Raw genomic sequence first — 18,877 nt, forward strand, 5'->3', positions numbered from 1 at the left:
ATCACCACTTTTATGAAAATGTTATGTATTAGGTCCCCAGAGTCCAAAGGTCATCGTGACGATGACGTGCATGGCGGCCATGATTTTGCAATGACAATACAATTTTCACTTTCTCTATAATTTCGCGGTTTGTTTATCTTACTTTGCACCCATGTTGTTGACGTAATAATATGGGATGAATTACATTTACAACTTTCGAGCTGTTGCACTCAAATGAAAATGAAATCTACTTTAACAATATCATTATCATTTCATCGTGAGATAAGGAGTTGCCAGGGTCTCAGACACAACTTGAATGTGCCTAAATGCCCTCAAAAAACCAGCCTGAACGCAAGTTTTGCTGTGTACTGTAACTAATATTGATCGTAACATCATCATCAAACATGAACACTTGATGATCAGCATTTCAAGTAGTACAATATCATTGACTTTTTCTCTCTTGTAAACCCTTTGAGTTCTGTAATTTTTCTGAAGAAAAATTTTAAATCAACATTATGAATTTTTATGATTTTTTTCTGTAATTTTATTGATAATTTTGGATCAAGTGGACATCACACTTTATTATCTACAGTTTTTTATCAAAATTTGGGCAAATTTTAAAATAATTTGACTGGGGTATGTTTTATAAAAGTGACAAAAACTGACTCTGCACTCAAACGGTTAGAATAGAGAGAAACTGTGAATGGAGAGTACTTGAAATCATGTCAGCAGGACAAATTGTCATCGTGTGAAGTGACCAGTAATAGCATTGATCGCGATTTTGGCTTTGTTACTAAATACAGCTGCACGCGCGCGACTTTCGGACAAATATGCTGAAATTCAGACAAATTTTGTTGTTGTATGCGCGGCTGCTGTTGCAGCTTGTAGTCTTAGTCATCAATTCATACGAATAAGAGTGACGCTAAATAGCCATGCTAACACTTGCAGGTTTAATTTTCGTCGTTTATGCGGAAAATGCGGAGAAATGTTTATTTATGCATGTTAATGAGAGAGAACAGTGACGTCATTTGCGATCAGCGCTATTGACCAACGTGTCAGGCAAAGCCATACCATCGTCTCTTCCTAAATGAGGAAGAAGTTCCTCATAAGTGGTCAGTACACCTGACACACTGTAAGTTTAGGGTGAACAACAATATCTTCCCATGTCAGACATCAGTGAAGGAACTGTTGACCTTGAATCAAAGCAAGGTTATAGCTAGCTATGATAGTCTTGTGTGAGGAAAATGCTTACATAACAGCACCCACCTGTGTCTGGGACAGATTTCCATGAAGTTCTCCGACGTTCAAACCAAGGAGTCCTAAAATAATGTGGAGCCTGTGGCACTGTTTCTTGGTCTGTACAAACACTATGCAGTGATCATGGAAGGTCCTAGTACATAATGCTGTCAAAATTGAATACAAAACCCACAGAACTAGTCATTGATATGATTGAAAATACCGTCAAGGACAGTGTGCTCATATTTGGTTTGAATTGGTCCATCAAGAAATATTTAAACCATAAAAACAAGAATAACAAAAGTAAATAACATCTGAAACTTTAGGTACTGGAGGTCAACTTAAGGAATAGGTTTAGCAGAGGAATAATTCAACACAGTCCGTCATGGTTTCAGCAGGTCCGCCAATATGTATCAAATCATGAACAATGACAGGAAATGACTAAAGGTCAGTCCTACACATAATAGGTACACTGCATACAAATAGGTTAGAGATTACAGAATCTTCAGTCAGATGTGTGGGCTGTTTCAGTTAATGCCACCACTCCCGCACATTTGCAGGATTTCCCAATTTTCTTACCTCATTTGCATATTTTTGACACTGACATGTTCATTTGAACAACGTCACATTTCAACCCCTGGGTCTACCTGTACACCAAATACTGTGATGGCTGGTGCAGCAGTTGGGGAGCTTTTGCGTGTGACGGACATACATCTGCACATACATACATACATACATACATACATACATACATACAGACATACAGACGCCACTGACTTACCATATAAGCTCTTTTTGGTATTTATATACATACCAAATATGAGCTAAAAATTGCCTGCTGCATGCATTTTTCCAAATATTTTTTGTAAAATGATCAAAGAATGTAAACCTTTTTTTAATTTTTTATCTACATTTTTCATCCTCAATATAGCACACTCAAGTTTAAAAGAAAATGTACTTCTTTATGTGCAAGTGTGATTTTTAAAAAAACAGACTCATTTGAATAAATCAGAGACAATCCAAAGTGTACAAATATACGGCAACCTAGAGGTACCTCACCTGCTGCTACAGCCTCCCTATCTCCTTCTCTGTTTTCACGTATTCTGACAAATTCTTGTCTGAGGTTGTATGCAACATCTGTGTTTTCATTGACAAATAATTTCACTGGGTTCTTCAGGGAAACTGCCGCAAGGTCTTTTACCTGTGTGCGAATTCAAATGTGACGTAGAATCGTCAGCTCAACTATTGACTTCAAAACTTCTCCACATCAACAGGAAAGTACATATACATCACGCTGTTCATGAATCCTTTGTGACAATCTATAACAATGGAAAACTATAAGACAGCAAAAACATATGCAAGTTGAGCATCTGCCACTAGATGTTGCTATAATACTCTTTTGCAAAATCGCATGTGTTTGTCTACTTTTCTTTGCCCAAAACAGTAAAAAATACAGCACATTCAAGTTAAAAAGAAAATGTACCATTTTATATGTAAGACTTTAAAAAAGACACATTTTCACACCATGGTATATAAGCACTGATAGGATAAAATGAATTGAAATGGAACTGGTGAGATACAGTTAACTGTAACATAACTCTAAATTTAGCTTTCTTTCAATGAAATGTGTGCTTTCACTCCTTGATGTACATGTACCTACGAGGAAAACAGAGGTTACTAACAATTCAAGTATTTCAACTCTAACATTCGTTGGTGACATGTACCACTCATCACATCAAGTACAATACGTGTGAGAGAATCAACCCTTTCACCATCATGGTTTGGCCCAAATCCATTGTTTTCAATGGTGAGTGTCGACCCGTTTACAGGGAATCAGGGGTGAACAGGTTAAAGGCTGACGTTACCTCATCACTCATGGTTGCCGAGAAGAGCATCGTCTGTCTACTGGCACAACACATTCTGATTATTTCTTTCATCTGTTCTTCAAAGTATTCATCCAACATTCTATAGATCAATGGATGACAGGACACAACATTCAACAGGTTCTCTGTTAGACCACAGTCATGTGTGTGGAGGGACTGTGGTTGAATTGAAAGATTCAGCAGTGTACGGGTGCGGGTGTGCTCCTCAACCTCTGACCCTACACAGAGGGTCAGAGGTCACACAAAATGCGGGAGCACCTACACGTGGCTGAGTCTTGAAGTCTAGATCTTTGCAGGCTTTGAATGATAAACTTATGAGAAGTAACAATGTAAATACATTGTGTGAATATTGTGGCTCACTCAAAACATAACGTTGAAAATATATGGCCCTACTCAAGTGCTATAAATTAGAGCAACATTCACTCAACGAGTCTTGGAAACCTTGCAAAACCAAAAGATCAAGCACATAATAACCCACGACTATGCATTCGAGAAATTTCTGATCCTATAATGAATTACTATACATCTTCAGTACTGCAAAATTCTGGCGAGATCCTATACCTTTTCATGGTGTGTTTGCTACAGCAATTCAACTGCACTGTGATAGTCAAGGGCATTAAAAAAATGTTGAAGTTTCTCGATTACAAGGAACATCGAATTTTGGGACATCACTTCAAAGTTCCTAGAGTCTCTGTATACGGTACTGGAATGAATTCAACAGACAACCAAGCTGTTCCATGTTTATAATCCATTTTATGGCAATGTTTGATACAACGCTTATGTTTTCAATGATGTGATAACCGTGATTGTGATTGTCTGTTTGCCAATAAATATAGTGATCACAATGCAATATTTGCTGCTACCACAGATATTACGACAAATTTTGCCTCTTTGCACCTGTTTGCCATTATCGCATGTAGTGGTCAGATCCTCTTATATATTATTTTTAGCATTACATGCTATCAATCTGAAGGTAACACAAAACAATTTCCTTTGAGTAATTTCCAAAAGTCTTATCCAAATTCCTGGACAAATATCTTTTTTGCATATTTATAATGGAACTGTGTGAGTTCTAGGGTTGACAGGATTAACCCTGATGATCTAAGACCTTCTCTAGATGCAAGACTTTATAACTTGTTGAAATGAGACTGCTCACTTTTGAAGTTTTATACTTACCTATCAGCTTCATCTAAGATAAGGATTTCAATGTTGCTGATGGTAAATGATGGTGCGTTGTGGAGATGGTCAATCAGCCTACCAGGTGTTGCTATGACAACATCTGGATTATGACGGAGTGCAGCTTCTTGAATTTTGACATCCAAACCACCTTAGAAAGGAAAAGTCACATATTACACACTGGTGATATGTACCACTGGGAATACTATAGAATCAGGAATTTTTTGGATTTTGACATTTTAAGGTGGTTGGAAAGGCTTTTTTTGCACCAATTCTTTTCTCAGAGTTAATGTCAAGTTTCAAGTGTTAGAATCAAGATATTTAGTTCAAATTTCAGGATGACTCCCTTAGTTAATATTATCTCCAACCAATATAAAAATTGTATATTTGCAGCCATGATTTTGAAATATGACACCAGTAAATATTAAAATTTAATTTTTTATATTATTTTTACATATTTGAATTTAATAGTAATTGGATAGTATTAATATTACCAAATTAGTAATAAATATGTTGACACTATTTATTGTAAGATTTGTACAGCAGGATTTGTAAATAAAATTTGTTTTTATGATTTTACATGGGTTATATATCAAAAAATTATTAAAATTCTTTCAAATTTCAAAATGTGATTTTTCAAAAAGTACTTCAAATACAGGAAAATTGTGCAGTAAAAATCTTATCTGTAACCTTGTTAATAGGCTGTAAAAATTCCATGTCCATATCTCATTTCAAAGTTGGATTAAATTGGTATACAATTATGTAGGAAAACTGTTATTCTGTCAAAAATGTTGAAAACAAGCCATATTTGCACCCCTCTTTGAAGTCATAGAGGAGTTTTTTTTGTTAATCTCACTTTTGACACCTCTTTGACACTCAAAGAATCTAAAAATGCATTTACAATAGTAGTCACTCACTCTGAATGCCAGCACCATCTTGTCAAACTTTCCCGAAAAACAGCAAATAATGACTTTCCCTTTTCAAACATTTTATTAACAGCTAGGGGACCTCTACCATAGTTAATACACTAAGGACTCCCCAACTTCTTCTTATTTGGTCAGTTTTTCAGAAGTTTTAACAGGCTATAACTCTGCAATGCCTTTGTGCCCTAAATGTCTATTTTTTTTTATTCCACAGAGAATGTTGACTACTTTTATATTTTAATAGTTTTGTTGAAATTTATAACTGACGCTCTAGCCTTTCCAACCACCTTAACCCTGAATACATGTACATGTAGTTTGACAATATAAAGGAAACAGTGAGAAAACAAATCAAGAAGAGATACACAGTTGTTCAGATTACTTTTGTCATATTCAAAAAAATTGATGACAAAGATAACCTCAGTGGACAAAATGTAGGATCATACCCTCCCACCAACATGGTTTAGCCAAAGCTCTTGTTTTCTATGGTAAAGTTGGGCTTCTCCATAGAGACATGGGGTGAAATTTTGCCCTTAAATCTGCACTTGAAAATTACAAACAGTGGGATTGGTAGTTTCACAATGGTAGTGGCATTCAGCACATTTTTTTCCCCCGAAAATCAAACATCAGGGTTTGAAATGACAAAAATACAAGTATACTACTCACCCACAGCAAGGCAGATTTCAATGTCTGTAAACTGGGCAAGTTGTCGACTGACAGCATGCACTGAATTCCCAACTCTCTGGTGGGCACTAACACCAACACACGGGTCACTGGCGCTTGCTTTGGTTTGTACAACAATCGCTCCAACACAGGCAACATGAATGCAGCAGTTTTGCCTGGAAAGTGCACAATTTACACAGTGATCTCCCCAGGATTTTCTGATAGAGTGGCGGCTAATTTGCATAACAATAACTGTAATTGTTATGGTAATGAGTTTCTATTGTTTACCAAAAATTATAGAGTGGCGGTCACCACTCTATAATAGCTCTGGGGAGACACTGTTTACATGTACATGTGGATCAAAGAGCTCTTGGACACCAATAACATTTATTGCGATAATTGTATTTTGTATTTCTTCACTTGTGAAATTTATGCAAATAACAGGGAACTGCTAGCATTGATCCTCATTGTATATACATACTTCAAAGGTATCACTGCGGCAACAGAGCTCCAGTGTGACTTGAATTTTTAGGGATAAATGTCATAATATTTTGGGATACAGGGCTATGAACAAGTGTTCTTTCCTCTTCAATGTTGCATCTTTCTGTAGTTAAGTTCACAAGTTTTTCTTTGTGAAAATTCTTTTGCCTTTCATGTGAAGAGTTGGTTCTGTTGCCTGTTTCGGTTTCACAATTGCTATGAGTAATATCACAGAACCAAGGATAGTCTAAGGTGTATGCTTGCTCTGTTAGTGTCAGAGCCAAAAATGAGCCAAAAATGAGAAAGAAATATAATGAGATCCTGAAATTGAGAAATATGCCTTTAAAACACATTCATTGATAAACAGGCAACACCTCAAAACCTGGTTTCCCTGTATAAAGATCTGCCTAATTCTCTTGAAGGCAACACAGATTTATACAAGTCTAGGGATGAACTGATAGATGTCTCAAAAACAAAAGGGTTGAAATGATAAATGCATTAAAATCTAGGGTTGAAAAGGTAAATGCATCAACATCTAGGGGCTAAAAGGCAAATCTATCATTCTTCTTTTCACCTACAATATTTGTTGCCTACCCAGACAACGCTGAACCTGTGCACAGACAACTGCAAGAATGAATTCATCTTCCTATCGAAAAAATAACCACTCTCACGCAACTATTGCTCACCTGTTCCTGTGGCAGCGCAGGCACATATATCCTTGGCCAGCAGAGCTACTGGAATTGTTGCTACTTGTATTGGAGTTGGATGGACAAAATTCACCGCATTGATGGCCTGAATATCCATAACAAAATGAGGAACAATAATTATGATGATTTATTTTTATCAATATCATGAGAGGTGTACAGAGGTATAAAGAGATCCTACAGTATGTGAAAATTCCATTTTTATCTAAACAAGTCATTGACGATTACATAGTCCCCACTTGTAATAGGAGTATTAGTCTTGATGGGGCAGGGAATGTGGTCATTAAGAAGTATCACTGGAGTGTATATGTTGAGATCTATGGGCACATAGGTCTATGTCGTTGTTCCCAATTTGAAACACATGAGGCATGTCTAAGTTATGGTTCTAAATCAGGTAAAAAGATCAGACCTCTAGCTGTATTTGCCAGCCAAGAAATACATATGCCCATAATAAATGAGGTACAAAATGTGACATCTTAAGGTCTAATATCCTATCAAAATTGAAGGGTATAGAACTTGTGGTTACTGAGTTATGCATATATATGTATAATCAAGGTCAAAGGTCATCAAGGTCACGTGACATTTTGAAAAACAAAAAAATTTGTTGGTTGTGATGAACAATCTGCCACTTCTAACCAATCAAGCATCATGTTACTTATTTCACATAGACATGCGATGCAACATTTTTTTGTCTATAGATAACCTGTTGATGCATTGGCTGAGGAGAAAACTTCTGGTGAGTAGATGTGCTGTGTGGCCAACTGCAATATTTACAATTCACATGTTGTTACAGCACTTACTATACGAACAATAGGTGGTTTTTGGCACATCCTATCTTACAAAAAGCAAAAGCTTACATAAAGATCGGACAAAGTCATTGGACATTATTGATAACCAGAATGGAAGCGCATGTAATGATGAGCTCTTCTTAATGAATTCTAACGTGGATTTGGAGTCTTCGTCACTTTACCTTTAACAACGGTCTTGACAAATTCATCTCTTGAAAACCCATTGATTCATCTAGTGGCGGTGCCTCTTGAAATATCATTTGATTTTGGTCAGCATCATCCTCTTCTTCAGAGTCACTTTCATCTGCAACAAGCAATGGTGGTGTCAGTGACAGGTTGCAACAAAGACATGCAACTTTTGACAATTTTTCACTTGTTTCGTTTCATAGCATCACCTTTTTTTGGTAACTAATTTGTCCCCATTTGTGAGAATATTGAAACATCCAGTTCTTTGCTTTGCAGATAAGTGTGAGACGCACTTTTATTGTTGACAGTTGAACTCAGGTGAAGTCTGGACAAAGATTCAATTATCAACAATAACAATACACATGACTGATACACAGGCTCTGTTGCTGGGCCAAATACTGAGTATTTCAAATTTTCTATTGGCAATAGACCAAGAAACTCAAAATTGCTTAAAACCATACATAACAGTAAAATCAAGGGCTGATGATGTAATGAAATTTAAGAATCACTTCATTCTTTTGCTCTCTGTAACCAAAGGCAACATTTCCGCTTCCCAGGTACTTAATGTAACGACTACAGAATTTCAATGCAAGCACTTCTTAAATGAATTCACCTTTCCTCTTCCTCTTCTTTTGCATTCTGACCAACGTCTTCTCGTGTTGTTTTTTCAGTCTGAGGGTGTCAGCCTTCAGCTCATCATCTGACAGACTTTCTGCATCACTCTCCATTTCATCTTCTCCACTTTCAACTTTAATGTGACTTTTTCAACGTCAACTTGTTCATGTGTTTTTGCTTCGTCTTTGGAATCTTTGCCAGCATCAGTGTTTTGAGGACTTGCCACTGCTGTCTTTTCCTGTGGATTAATTTATGTATTTAGTTATGGTTCTCACATTAGTCATTGTTGGTATGGAGTTTTTACATGGTGTCAGCCCTTCCCCCCCCCCCCCCTTGAAATTTTTGCTCAAGATGGTCAATTTGCTTTAGATGAAGCTGCAAGTGTTCAAAGAGTAGAATTGTCACATGTATACTTATAGTCAAGTGTAGGTCAAATTGTACATTTGCTGTTAAAGATGAACAGATGTTATGCTAGTCTCATGTATGACTAAAGTGGACACACTGTTTCACTCTCAACCAACATTAACCCTCTCATCACAACTGTTTGGTCCAATCCTGTTGGTTTCAATGGTAAAGTTGGACCAAAACACTGGAAAATGTGGTGAAAGAGTTCAAAGAAGTGAAGTAGGAAACACATTTCAATAATCGCTTGGAGGTAGAAATATTTTGGGAGACTACAGCTGATTGACAGGGCCATGAACAATGGTTCAAAGATATTACCTTTTTCTCTTTCCGCATTTTGGCTATTTTCTCATCCAGTGTCGTGTAGGAAACTTTCTTTTTACGTAAATATGCATCAATATTCCAGTGTGCATCATCATTTACTCCTTTCTCTGTAAAATGAAAACCACCTGTAAATTCTGAATTCTTCTTTAGTCTTCGTTTCTTTGGCTTCAAGGCCTACAAAAAAAATTGAAAGGTAAGTGAAGTGCATGAAAATTAACTTAACAGATATAATTATATAATTTGTACAAATTAATTCAAGTACAAAGTAATGAAATCTATTACTTGAGTTTCATGCATCTTGCAATCCTCAGATAGAAGTGAAAGGATTACTAGCTCGACACTCTTACATATATGATTGGGAAGTAATTTGTTTATTTATAATGCTCTGCTTTAGCATCGATCACTGTAATTTCCCACGAGGACATCTGTATACTTCAAAAAATATATATATATATATATATATATATATATATATACACATATATATATATATATATATATATATATATATATATACACACATATACACACAAATTGCTTCAAGTACAAAGTCATGATATCTGTTACTTAAGTTTCATGCATCCTGCAATCTTCAGACAGAAGAATCTTCAGAATATTCAGACTTCTGTCTGAAGATCACAAGATGCATGATACTTAAGTAACAGATATCATTACTTTGTACTTGAAGTAATATGTGTTTGTTATTATTTATAATGCTCTGCTTGAGCATAGACCACTGCAATTTCCTATGAGAGTAGAATATAGACAAAAGACAGAACAATGGGAGCAGTGTTGGTGCTAGGAATTTTTTCATTGTAGCCACAGTCTGTTAGTGTGGCTAAAATGATAAAATTTTTTTTTGCCATAACAATTGTTATTAGCCACACCCAACAAATTAATTTCACATCTAAATTGCACAGACCCTACTTTCAATAACGTTTGTACTTTATTATCCACATTTTGGGCCAGAGCTGTTGTAAATACACTTTAATTCCTCCACATAAACTGCTGAGCACATTTTCTGCCAATTTTATAGTAGCAGTCTGCAGATAATAAGGACCAGGAGCACAGTAAAACTCCAGGTCCTTTGTGAAAGTTGCCTGTCATTCAATTAAAAAAATATGTATTAAACAAAAATTGGTCTTAACTCCGTTCAGATCTATATTTCATGAATGCTGGTGAATAAATTGACCCCTTTCTTTATAGACCAGGACAAACAAACTTCTGTTTATTTTTAACTTTTATTATGACACAAACAACAAATACACTGTTAGTCCAGTCAATCTACGAGATTTTGGCACCTAACCCACCACAAATTGCAACAGAATTTTTTTCTTCAGAATGCATTTTAATGAGGTACCCAAAACAACATATCAAAAGTTTACCCGAATCCACCTTGGGGAAATATGTCTAATTTGCATAAATCAAATATGGCTGCCAGCCATCCGACAAAATAACATAATTGGCCATATATCACATATTAAACAAGCTATTCCAGTGATTTCAAAGTCTGACACTATTTATTTGGCTGAGGGAATCATATTTGAGTTATAATGTTTCATATAGTCACTTCAGTAATTAGCATAATTCCAATATGGCGGCCAACATTCCTACAAAAGACATTTTCGGTCATATCCACGTATTAAACAAGCTATTTCAGTGATTTTAAAGTTAAAAGTATACTTCTTAGACATTGACAAACGATTTTCGAGGTGCAATGATTTGAATAAGTAATTTGTAAATTTGCATAAATCCAATATGGTGGCCAACATACCTTCAGAAGACATTTTCTGTCATATACCACGTATTAACCCTTTGGGAGCCAAAGTCTATTTTTGTCAACTTTATAAAATGTACCACAGTCAATTTTTCTGCTTTTTGCCAAAATTTTCATTAAAAATGTAGCTGATGAAAAATGATATCCATTTGGTCCAAAATAATGAAAAAATGTACAGAAAAAATCACTGAAATTGGTTAAATATTGCATTAAAATTTTGGTGTAAAAAATTAAAGCAATCTAAGAGTTAAACAAGCCATTTCTATGATTTCAAAGTTTAAAGTATATTTCTTTGGCATGGACAAACAATTTTCGAGATGCAATGATTTGCATAGGTACTTCCTTAATTTGCATAAATCCAATAGGGTTGCCAACATACCTACAAAAGACATTTTCTGTCATATACCATGTATTAACCCTTTCGCCAAAATCTATTTAATTTTTCTGTTTATGGCCAAAATTTTCATAAAAAACTGTAGCTGCTGAAATATGATATCCATTTGGTCCAAAATTATGATTTACATAGGTACTTCGTTAATTTGCATAAATCCAATAGGCCGGCCAATATACCTACAAAAGACATTTTCTGTCATATATCATGTATTGAACAATCTATTTCAGCCATATATTTATAATTTCTTGAGCATGAAGAAACACCTTTTGCGGTTCAATGTTTTTAAAACACACTTAGATAATGTTCAGAAATGAAATATGGCTTCCACATTAATGCCCAAATAGCTTGTAGAGTGTTTAGCAATAGGAATATCCAGGAAAACACTGTTTAGAGGGCACTGCACCCAACGCAGCGTATTTTGCTTGAAATTATTTTTTTGTAAACATTCGTTCAATTTTCAGTAATTTGTTAACCCAAGATTAAAAATTGGTTAGGTTCACCTTTTAGCTTGGCAAGCAGTCGTAAGTATTGGATTAAGTCCGAGTACGAGGGCTCTTCTGGTATATAAAGTCCAACCCTATGATAAAATGTCGAGGCCGCAGGCCGAGACATTTTATCATAGGGTTGGACTTTATATACCAGAAGAGCCTGAGTACGAGGGTTTTATCCGACTTAAAAACTATCGCCCCTAACTGATATATTTTCGTTTTCAATGTGTTTACGTCAACCGTCCCCTTTGTCAATGTAACATGTTTAGGATATGAATTAAAACTTTTATTTGTGAAATAGCCTTCCAATGTAATGGAACATCCTATAAATGCCCTAGGGCACATTATATAAATGCCCTAGGGCACAGCAGATTTTGTGTTGCAGCTGGTTTCCGCTGTGTTACCAAATTTGAATATTAAAACGTACCAGATGTCTACAGAATATGACATGTTCACTTTTGATTGGACAGTTCTTTACTATGGCGCTGTCATTCGTTTCTGGAATTTGGTGACCAAGGCTTTACGAGTAGATAAAACACCCTGAATTGAGCACTCTGATTGGTCAATCAACAGTAGATAGTTTTTAAGTTGCATGATATAGAAGGGTTAATGTTTGCAAATGTATGCAAATCACTTGATTTCCTGCTTCCCTTTTATCCGAATTTCAAGATTTCCAAAGAATATAACTCTAGTCTGGCTGGTCAAATTTTCAAAAATTTTCTGAAATTTTCACGTTATGTTTTTAAATGCTATATAACAAAACAACTATTTATTTTGACCATGATTTTAAGCACTTTTTGAGTGTCAGTCGTTCAGCCCATGCCATTTTAGAATAAGGATATACTCTTGTTTCAAGTGAAATATTACATTTCACAAAATAGTTTCTACGGTTTTCCTTGTCATCTTAGATGAAAAATATTCCTTCGAATAAAACTGTGTTGGCAACGTGCACCTCCACCTTAAGTTCTTGAACATTTATTCTTAAAAATGTGGAAAATAAACTATAAATTTACTTACAATAATGATCCATTTATGAATAAAAGATTATTTTAATACCTGAATTCATTAAAATACTCCATAAATATATTGTATTTTTAAAAGAATGTTAAAGCAAATTTGGTAGACTTACATATATGACTTCCGAACGGATTAAAATACGTATATATTGATATGCGTTTACCATTGAGATGTAAGATAGTCATGCAATTTTAATTATTTTGTGATTTTTCTAAATATGACAACCGTTAATGATTGTTAGTCATCTAATAATAATCTCTTTCTGAATATAACATTGGATTCATCTGTGTACGGCATTATTTGTGATTTTCATAGGTGTTTTATACTCTACAGTGTTAAAACATGTTATCTGTAATGTTTAGTGTTTTAAAAAAGTAGTGTACAAAATCTTTAGTTTATAATTTAGACTGAACCCCCTCCTTATGGATGAGCGCATCTTTGGTACATCCCCTTAGACCATAGGCAAGAAGTCATCACATATAACAGCAAAAACACAATAAACAGAACAAAGATAATGAAAACGCAGAAAAATAAAATAATGTGACCAAAAATAACACATGCTACAATACAGACAAATTAAAACTTAGCGCTGATGCAATCAATGTCAGACACATACTCACAAAATACGGTCAAGGACACTATGTGCTCACATTTGGTTTGAATTGGTCCATTCGAGAAATATTTAAACCAGGAAAAACCAGAATGACAAAAGCAAATAAGGTCTCCAACTTAGGTACTGGAGGTCATCTTTAGGAACATGCATATCAACTTCTATAGCAATGGGAGAAGCAGATCCTAAATACATAAGCAAATGTCCACAACAAAAAACAGAAGGCTTGATAAAAAGAAAAGGTGGGAGTGGGCAAAAAATGCACAAGGGATCTGGTAAAAAAGTAATGCTACATCATTGATCTTCTAAACCCTACCCCCTCCTGCATATCAAATGTTCCACCCCTTGGTATTACATAAGACCAAATGACAGGAAGTACATTTACAACCTTGAGATTTTTAATTAATGCCATGAGTGTTATCATTCTAATGTAAACAGCACTTAAATTAGTTACAGATAGTGAAATGCCTTCCACTGTGGGTGGTGATTACAACATCTGGAATTATCCTGGATCCAAATTTCTCATTAGTTTTTGTATGTCTTACATAGAAAAGTTGCAAAAATTGGTCCAAAATGAAAAAAATCACCTCAGCTTTGTTTTCTGGATCAAATTTTCCTACAAATAGGTATTAATATGACAAAATTATGTTCACAGCCTTCAAAATTGTCTCACAACATATCCTGGGTTAGTATAGGTCATTTAAGGTCACAAACTGAGAAAAGTACCTAAATATACAAATTTGGGGTTTCCCAACACTTTGAGCAGAAAATTTATCTAATAACATCTTTCGGGACTTTATACCAAATTACAAAGCTATCAAACAAGGGACTTTATACCAAATTACAAAGCTATCAAACAAGTAATGTTGAGATAAAGTTTTCTTGACCAAAAATGACAATATTGTCTTAAAAATACAATTTTTTATATTTCAGGACAATTTCCACATATCTAACTATTGTCATCTCTGTACGTCTGTGTACGAAATATGAAAGCTGTCTGTTCAGGGGTTTTAAAAAGGAAACACTGTCTAAGATTTTTTGACCAAAAATTACAAAATTAGAAGAGTAACACCCTTGCAAAGAGACTACCCAAATTTGAGAGCGATTGGGCCGGCAGTTTCAGAGAAGAAGAATTTTTACTGAAAATGAGAAAAATCACAAAAAAATTCAGCAAAAATATAAAATTAAGGATATCTTCACAATATTCATAAAACTGTATAAGGTTAACCTAAGGTACTTGCACACAAATTTTCAAAGCAATCAAAAAAGCGGTTCTTGAGTTATTAATTCTAAACCATTTTCACATTTTGTAAGCTCATTTGTATAATTTTGGCAATGCAGACTTCATTTGAACAAAATCCCATCTATAGCCCAGGATGCATCCACACACCAAATACCAAGCTGAAACGTGCAGCGGTTTGCGTGTTTTTGATGTTGACGGACATATGTACATACATACATACATACATACATACATACATAACACACATACATACAGACGCCATCGACTTCAGCCTATAAGATAAACTCACATTGGTAAACCAAATGTGAGCTAAAAATTGAAAATTGCATGCTTAGCAAAGGCTTAAAATTAATTCAAACAACTCATTAGCCCAACAGAATCCAACTGTTACACGATACAAACATGTACATCTGGAAAAATGACACTTGGAAAAATGACTTAGATGTACTTGTTTGTGTTGTGTAGCAGTAGGATTCTGTGTTTGGATTAATTGTAAGCCTTTGCTAAAGCATGCAGTTTTCAGATTTTTTGAGTTTGTGTGTCCATTAAGTTTTAATGAATCTGACATTGTTTGCAAAAGTGCTAAGTTTCAATTTGTGTGTATTATGGCATTTTTTATTTTGGTCATATCATTTTTTCTGTTTTGTAGATTTTTTGTGTTTATTGTATTTTTGCTGTTATGTGTGATGACTTCTTGCCTATCATCTAGGGGATTTTATAAAGATGCACTCATCCATAAGAGGGTGGGTCAGTCTAAATTAAAACCAAAGATTTTGAACACGTCTTTTTTAACAGTAAACATTACAGATTACATGTTTTGACACTGTACAGTGTTAAACACCCTTACAAATTACGAAAATGCCGTACACAGATGAATCCAATGTTATATTCAGAAAGAGAATATATTATTCAGAAAACTAACAATCATTAACAGACGTCATATACAGAAAAATCAAAATTTTTAAAATGAATGTCCAAGGACTAAACAGTTTCTTCTTGATAGTTTCCTAGTGCTAAAAACTATACCAAACCCTTATTTATATTAGAAGCTATTACGCCATGGGGCATTAATATGGCAGCCATATTTAATTTATGCAAATTATCAAAGGGCCTTTGTAAAAATTGAGCCACTAAAAGTATTTCTTCGTACCCAAGAAAAATATTAAAACTTTAAAATCACTGATATAGCTTGTTTAATGCGTGGTATATGACCAACAATGTCCTTTGTAGGAATGTTGGCCAATATATTGGATTTATGCAAATTACCAAATTACCTATGCAAATCATTGCATCTCGAAAATCGTTTGTCCATGCCTAAGAAATACACTTTTAACTTTAAAATCACTGAAATAACTTGTTTAATACGTGGTATGTGAACAAAAATGTCTTTTGTAGGAATGTTGGCCGCCATATTGGAATTATGCAAATTACTGAAGTGCCCATATGAAACATTATACCTCCAAAATGATTCTCTGAGCCCAATTCCTTGTGTCAGACTTTGAAATCACTGAAATAGCTTGTTTAACATGTGATATATAGCCAATTATGTATTTTGTCGGATGGTTGGCCGCCATATTTGATTTATGCAAATTAGTCATATTTCCCCAAGGTGGATTCGAGTAAACTTTTAATATGTTGTTCTGGGTACCTCTCTAAAATGCATTCTGAAGAAAAAAATTCTGTTGCAATTTGTGGTGGGTCCAACCCTATTTTGACTGGACTATGTAGAGTTCTTGGAACAAAACTTGCGCAACATGTCATTAAAAAATCATCAAAGTCTAATCATTGGCCATAATTGCTCCTCTTTTTTATTTTTTACATGATTTAAAAACTGATGTATATACCATTATCTGGTGATCTGGATAAAATTACAGTGATTGCCTGACTATGCAACGCATTGTCCATAAAGTATCAAAGAAAACTATTGGTATTAAAAAATTGCTTAGGTTTTAAGACCGAAGGTTTTGAAAATTAATTAAATTCGCAAACTCAGTGAAAAATCAAAAGAGCAGTTCGTCAATACGACACAAATCTATGATCAACCGACTCATCTGTAGTCTCACATTTTATACTTCCATGCACAGACAAAAACCTTGCTGTAATTTGTTCGACCATGGTCTAAACCGTGGTTCGTCTGTCTTTGTTCTCTTCTCGGTGGTTTTCTTATCTCCTTTTTTTTGTAAATTAGAAGCTATTTTCAACCTTGTTTCTTTCCCAGCTGAGAACAATCAATAAACTATTTGTAGTTGGCAATCGTAGCTGCCTGCAAGCCGCATCGCATCGTACCGTGCATTCGTAACACATTTGCATTGTTTGGGTGTCTCAAACCTACCCAAACCGTACATGGACCGGAGTATACAAACTGGGGTCTTGACACTTTTTCGCGCATGCTCATTTTTGCTCTTGGCAAAGTCCAACGCCATCACTTAAGTCTGTCAGTTACATGCTCAGGAACTCTGCAGTTGATCATCGGTTGACATATGACAGAGCAACAAATTATTTTGTTCAAAGGCTAGATATTTAAATGACTGAATATTTTGATAATCTGACCGATCTAAGGGTTATTTTGATACGTTTAAAGTGACAGAACTGGCGTGATTATAATGATGGTACCAGTGCACGCTGTTTGGAATACATTGTGCTGCTATGCTGCTATGAACTCAAATTACAATTCATGCTTGCACCCTGACGCAACATATGTGGTCAATTGTTTCATACGATGCTTGCAGCGTTTATGCCGGAAAATTTGGATAGCGGAAAATAACGTACACTATTTGTTAAAACGACTAGTTGTTAGAATAGTAGGCTACATAAATAATCCAGTAAATATTTTGGATCGATCACACTGAACACCCGCATGTTGAAATTCTTGGTCCTTTGGGAAAACAGTCGGTCTGGGATCACAGGATTGACGTGACTTTCAAAGACAAAGTCTTGGGTCAATGATCCCTACACGGCACCCGGTCACCAGCTTTCGTCACATGTGGCGAAGGCGTAGCAATTTTTTTTTGCCACATCAGATATTTATTCGCAATCTGCGACTGTGGCGAACGTTAGCGCGAACCCTGGGGAGCTATCGGTACAACTCAAGTTTACTTACTTAGGCCGCGTTCAAAAAAAGTGGTGGGGGGGGGGCTGGAGGAATTCAGGGGGGGATTCGAAAATTTTTGGGGTAGTCGAGGGGGGGGGACTTGAAAGTTTTGCTCTGCCTATAGGGGGGACCTGAAAATAGTGTGACTCCCAGCATTTTGATGTCGTCCAATGGTTCTAATGTTAGTAATATTTAAACAAAATCTAGAACCGTTCTGTCATATTTTATGTCTTTAATCTCAAAAAAGTCTAAAACTGTATGAATGCCATTAAATTTTCGTAGAACAAGTTTGCCTTGTAATGGGGCAGGAGCTACAACTGTTTATAATTTTTCAATATTTCTATGCAATGTATCAAACACAGTTTCTTGGTGTCTCTCTACAGCATGCTGAAAAACACAATATTCAGTTTGTCAACAAAGCCCGTTTGTCTAAATATTGGTGATAATTGAATGATGCAAATGCACGGTACACGTAGGCTGTGTTGGCAAGCTGAATACTGGATAGCTCAACATTCTGTAGGGAATAGAACAAGAACACAATTGTATAAACTGAACAAAAATGTTGTCAAAATAAAAAGTTAATACAACTACTGCCCTGCTACTACATACTGGCAGTGAGAGTGATACATGTAGCTCTGACTCTGATGTAGTTTAAAAAGAGTTTCGGTCATAGGACACTCAATTGACAGTGAAACATACATCTACTTGTACACAAGATCCAGCCAGAGAGCAACACATAGAAGACTATTGGGGACGAACAGTTACCATGGATTTTTGAATTCTGGCATATGAGAACAATAAAATATTAGAGAAAAAGATGGGGTCACCATAATTGATTTTATACAAATATACGATAAAAAGTCAGTTTCTCTAAAATCACTTAAAATCAATATATAAAACC

At 35.2% G+C, this 18,877-nt stretch overlaps 2 protein-coding genes across 2 annotated transcripts in view; one reads left to right on the top strand and one right to left on the bottom strand.

Annotated features, from left to right (window-relative positions):
* The window catches only part of LOC139148009 (uncharacterized), a 497,920-nt gene that overhangs the window by 60,460 nt on the left and 418,583 nt on the right, over positions 1-18,877 (top strand). The gene's annotated exons all lie outside the window — the stretch shown is intronic.
* Positions 1-18,877, bottom strand: part of LOC139147984 (probable ATP-dependent RNA helicase DDX27) — a 36,085-nt gene that overhangs the window by 15,546 nt on the left and 1,662 nt on the right. The window contains 10 exon segments of the mRNA XM_070719240.1: positions 1,246-1,382; positions 2,275-2,416; positions 3,081-3,180; positions 4,275-4,425; positions 5,861-5,917; positions 5,920-6,033; positions 7,024-7,129; positions 8,012-8,133; positions 8,629-8,868; positions 9,351-9,530. Of these exon segments, the coding sequence (XP_070575341.1) occupies positions 1,246-1,382; positions 2,275-2,416; positions 3,081-3,180; positions 4,275-4,425; positions 5,861-5,917; positions 5,920-6,033; positions 7,024-7,129; positions 8,012-8,133; positions 8,629-8,743 (1,044 nt within the window). The 5' untranslated portion in view covers positions 8,744-8,868; positions 9,351-9,530.

The sequence above is a fragment of the Ptychodera flava genome, chromosome 13 (assembly GCF_041260155.1).
Source record: "Ptychodera flava strain L36383 chromosome 13, AS_Pfla_20210202, whole genome shotgun sequence".
Classification (NCBI taxonomy): domain Eukaryota; kingdom Metazoa; phylum Hemichordata; class Enteropneusta; family Ptychoderidae; genus Ptychodera; species Ptychodera flava.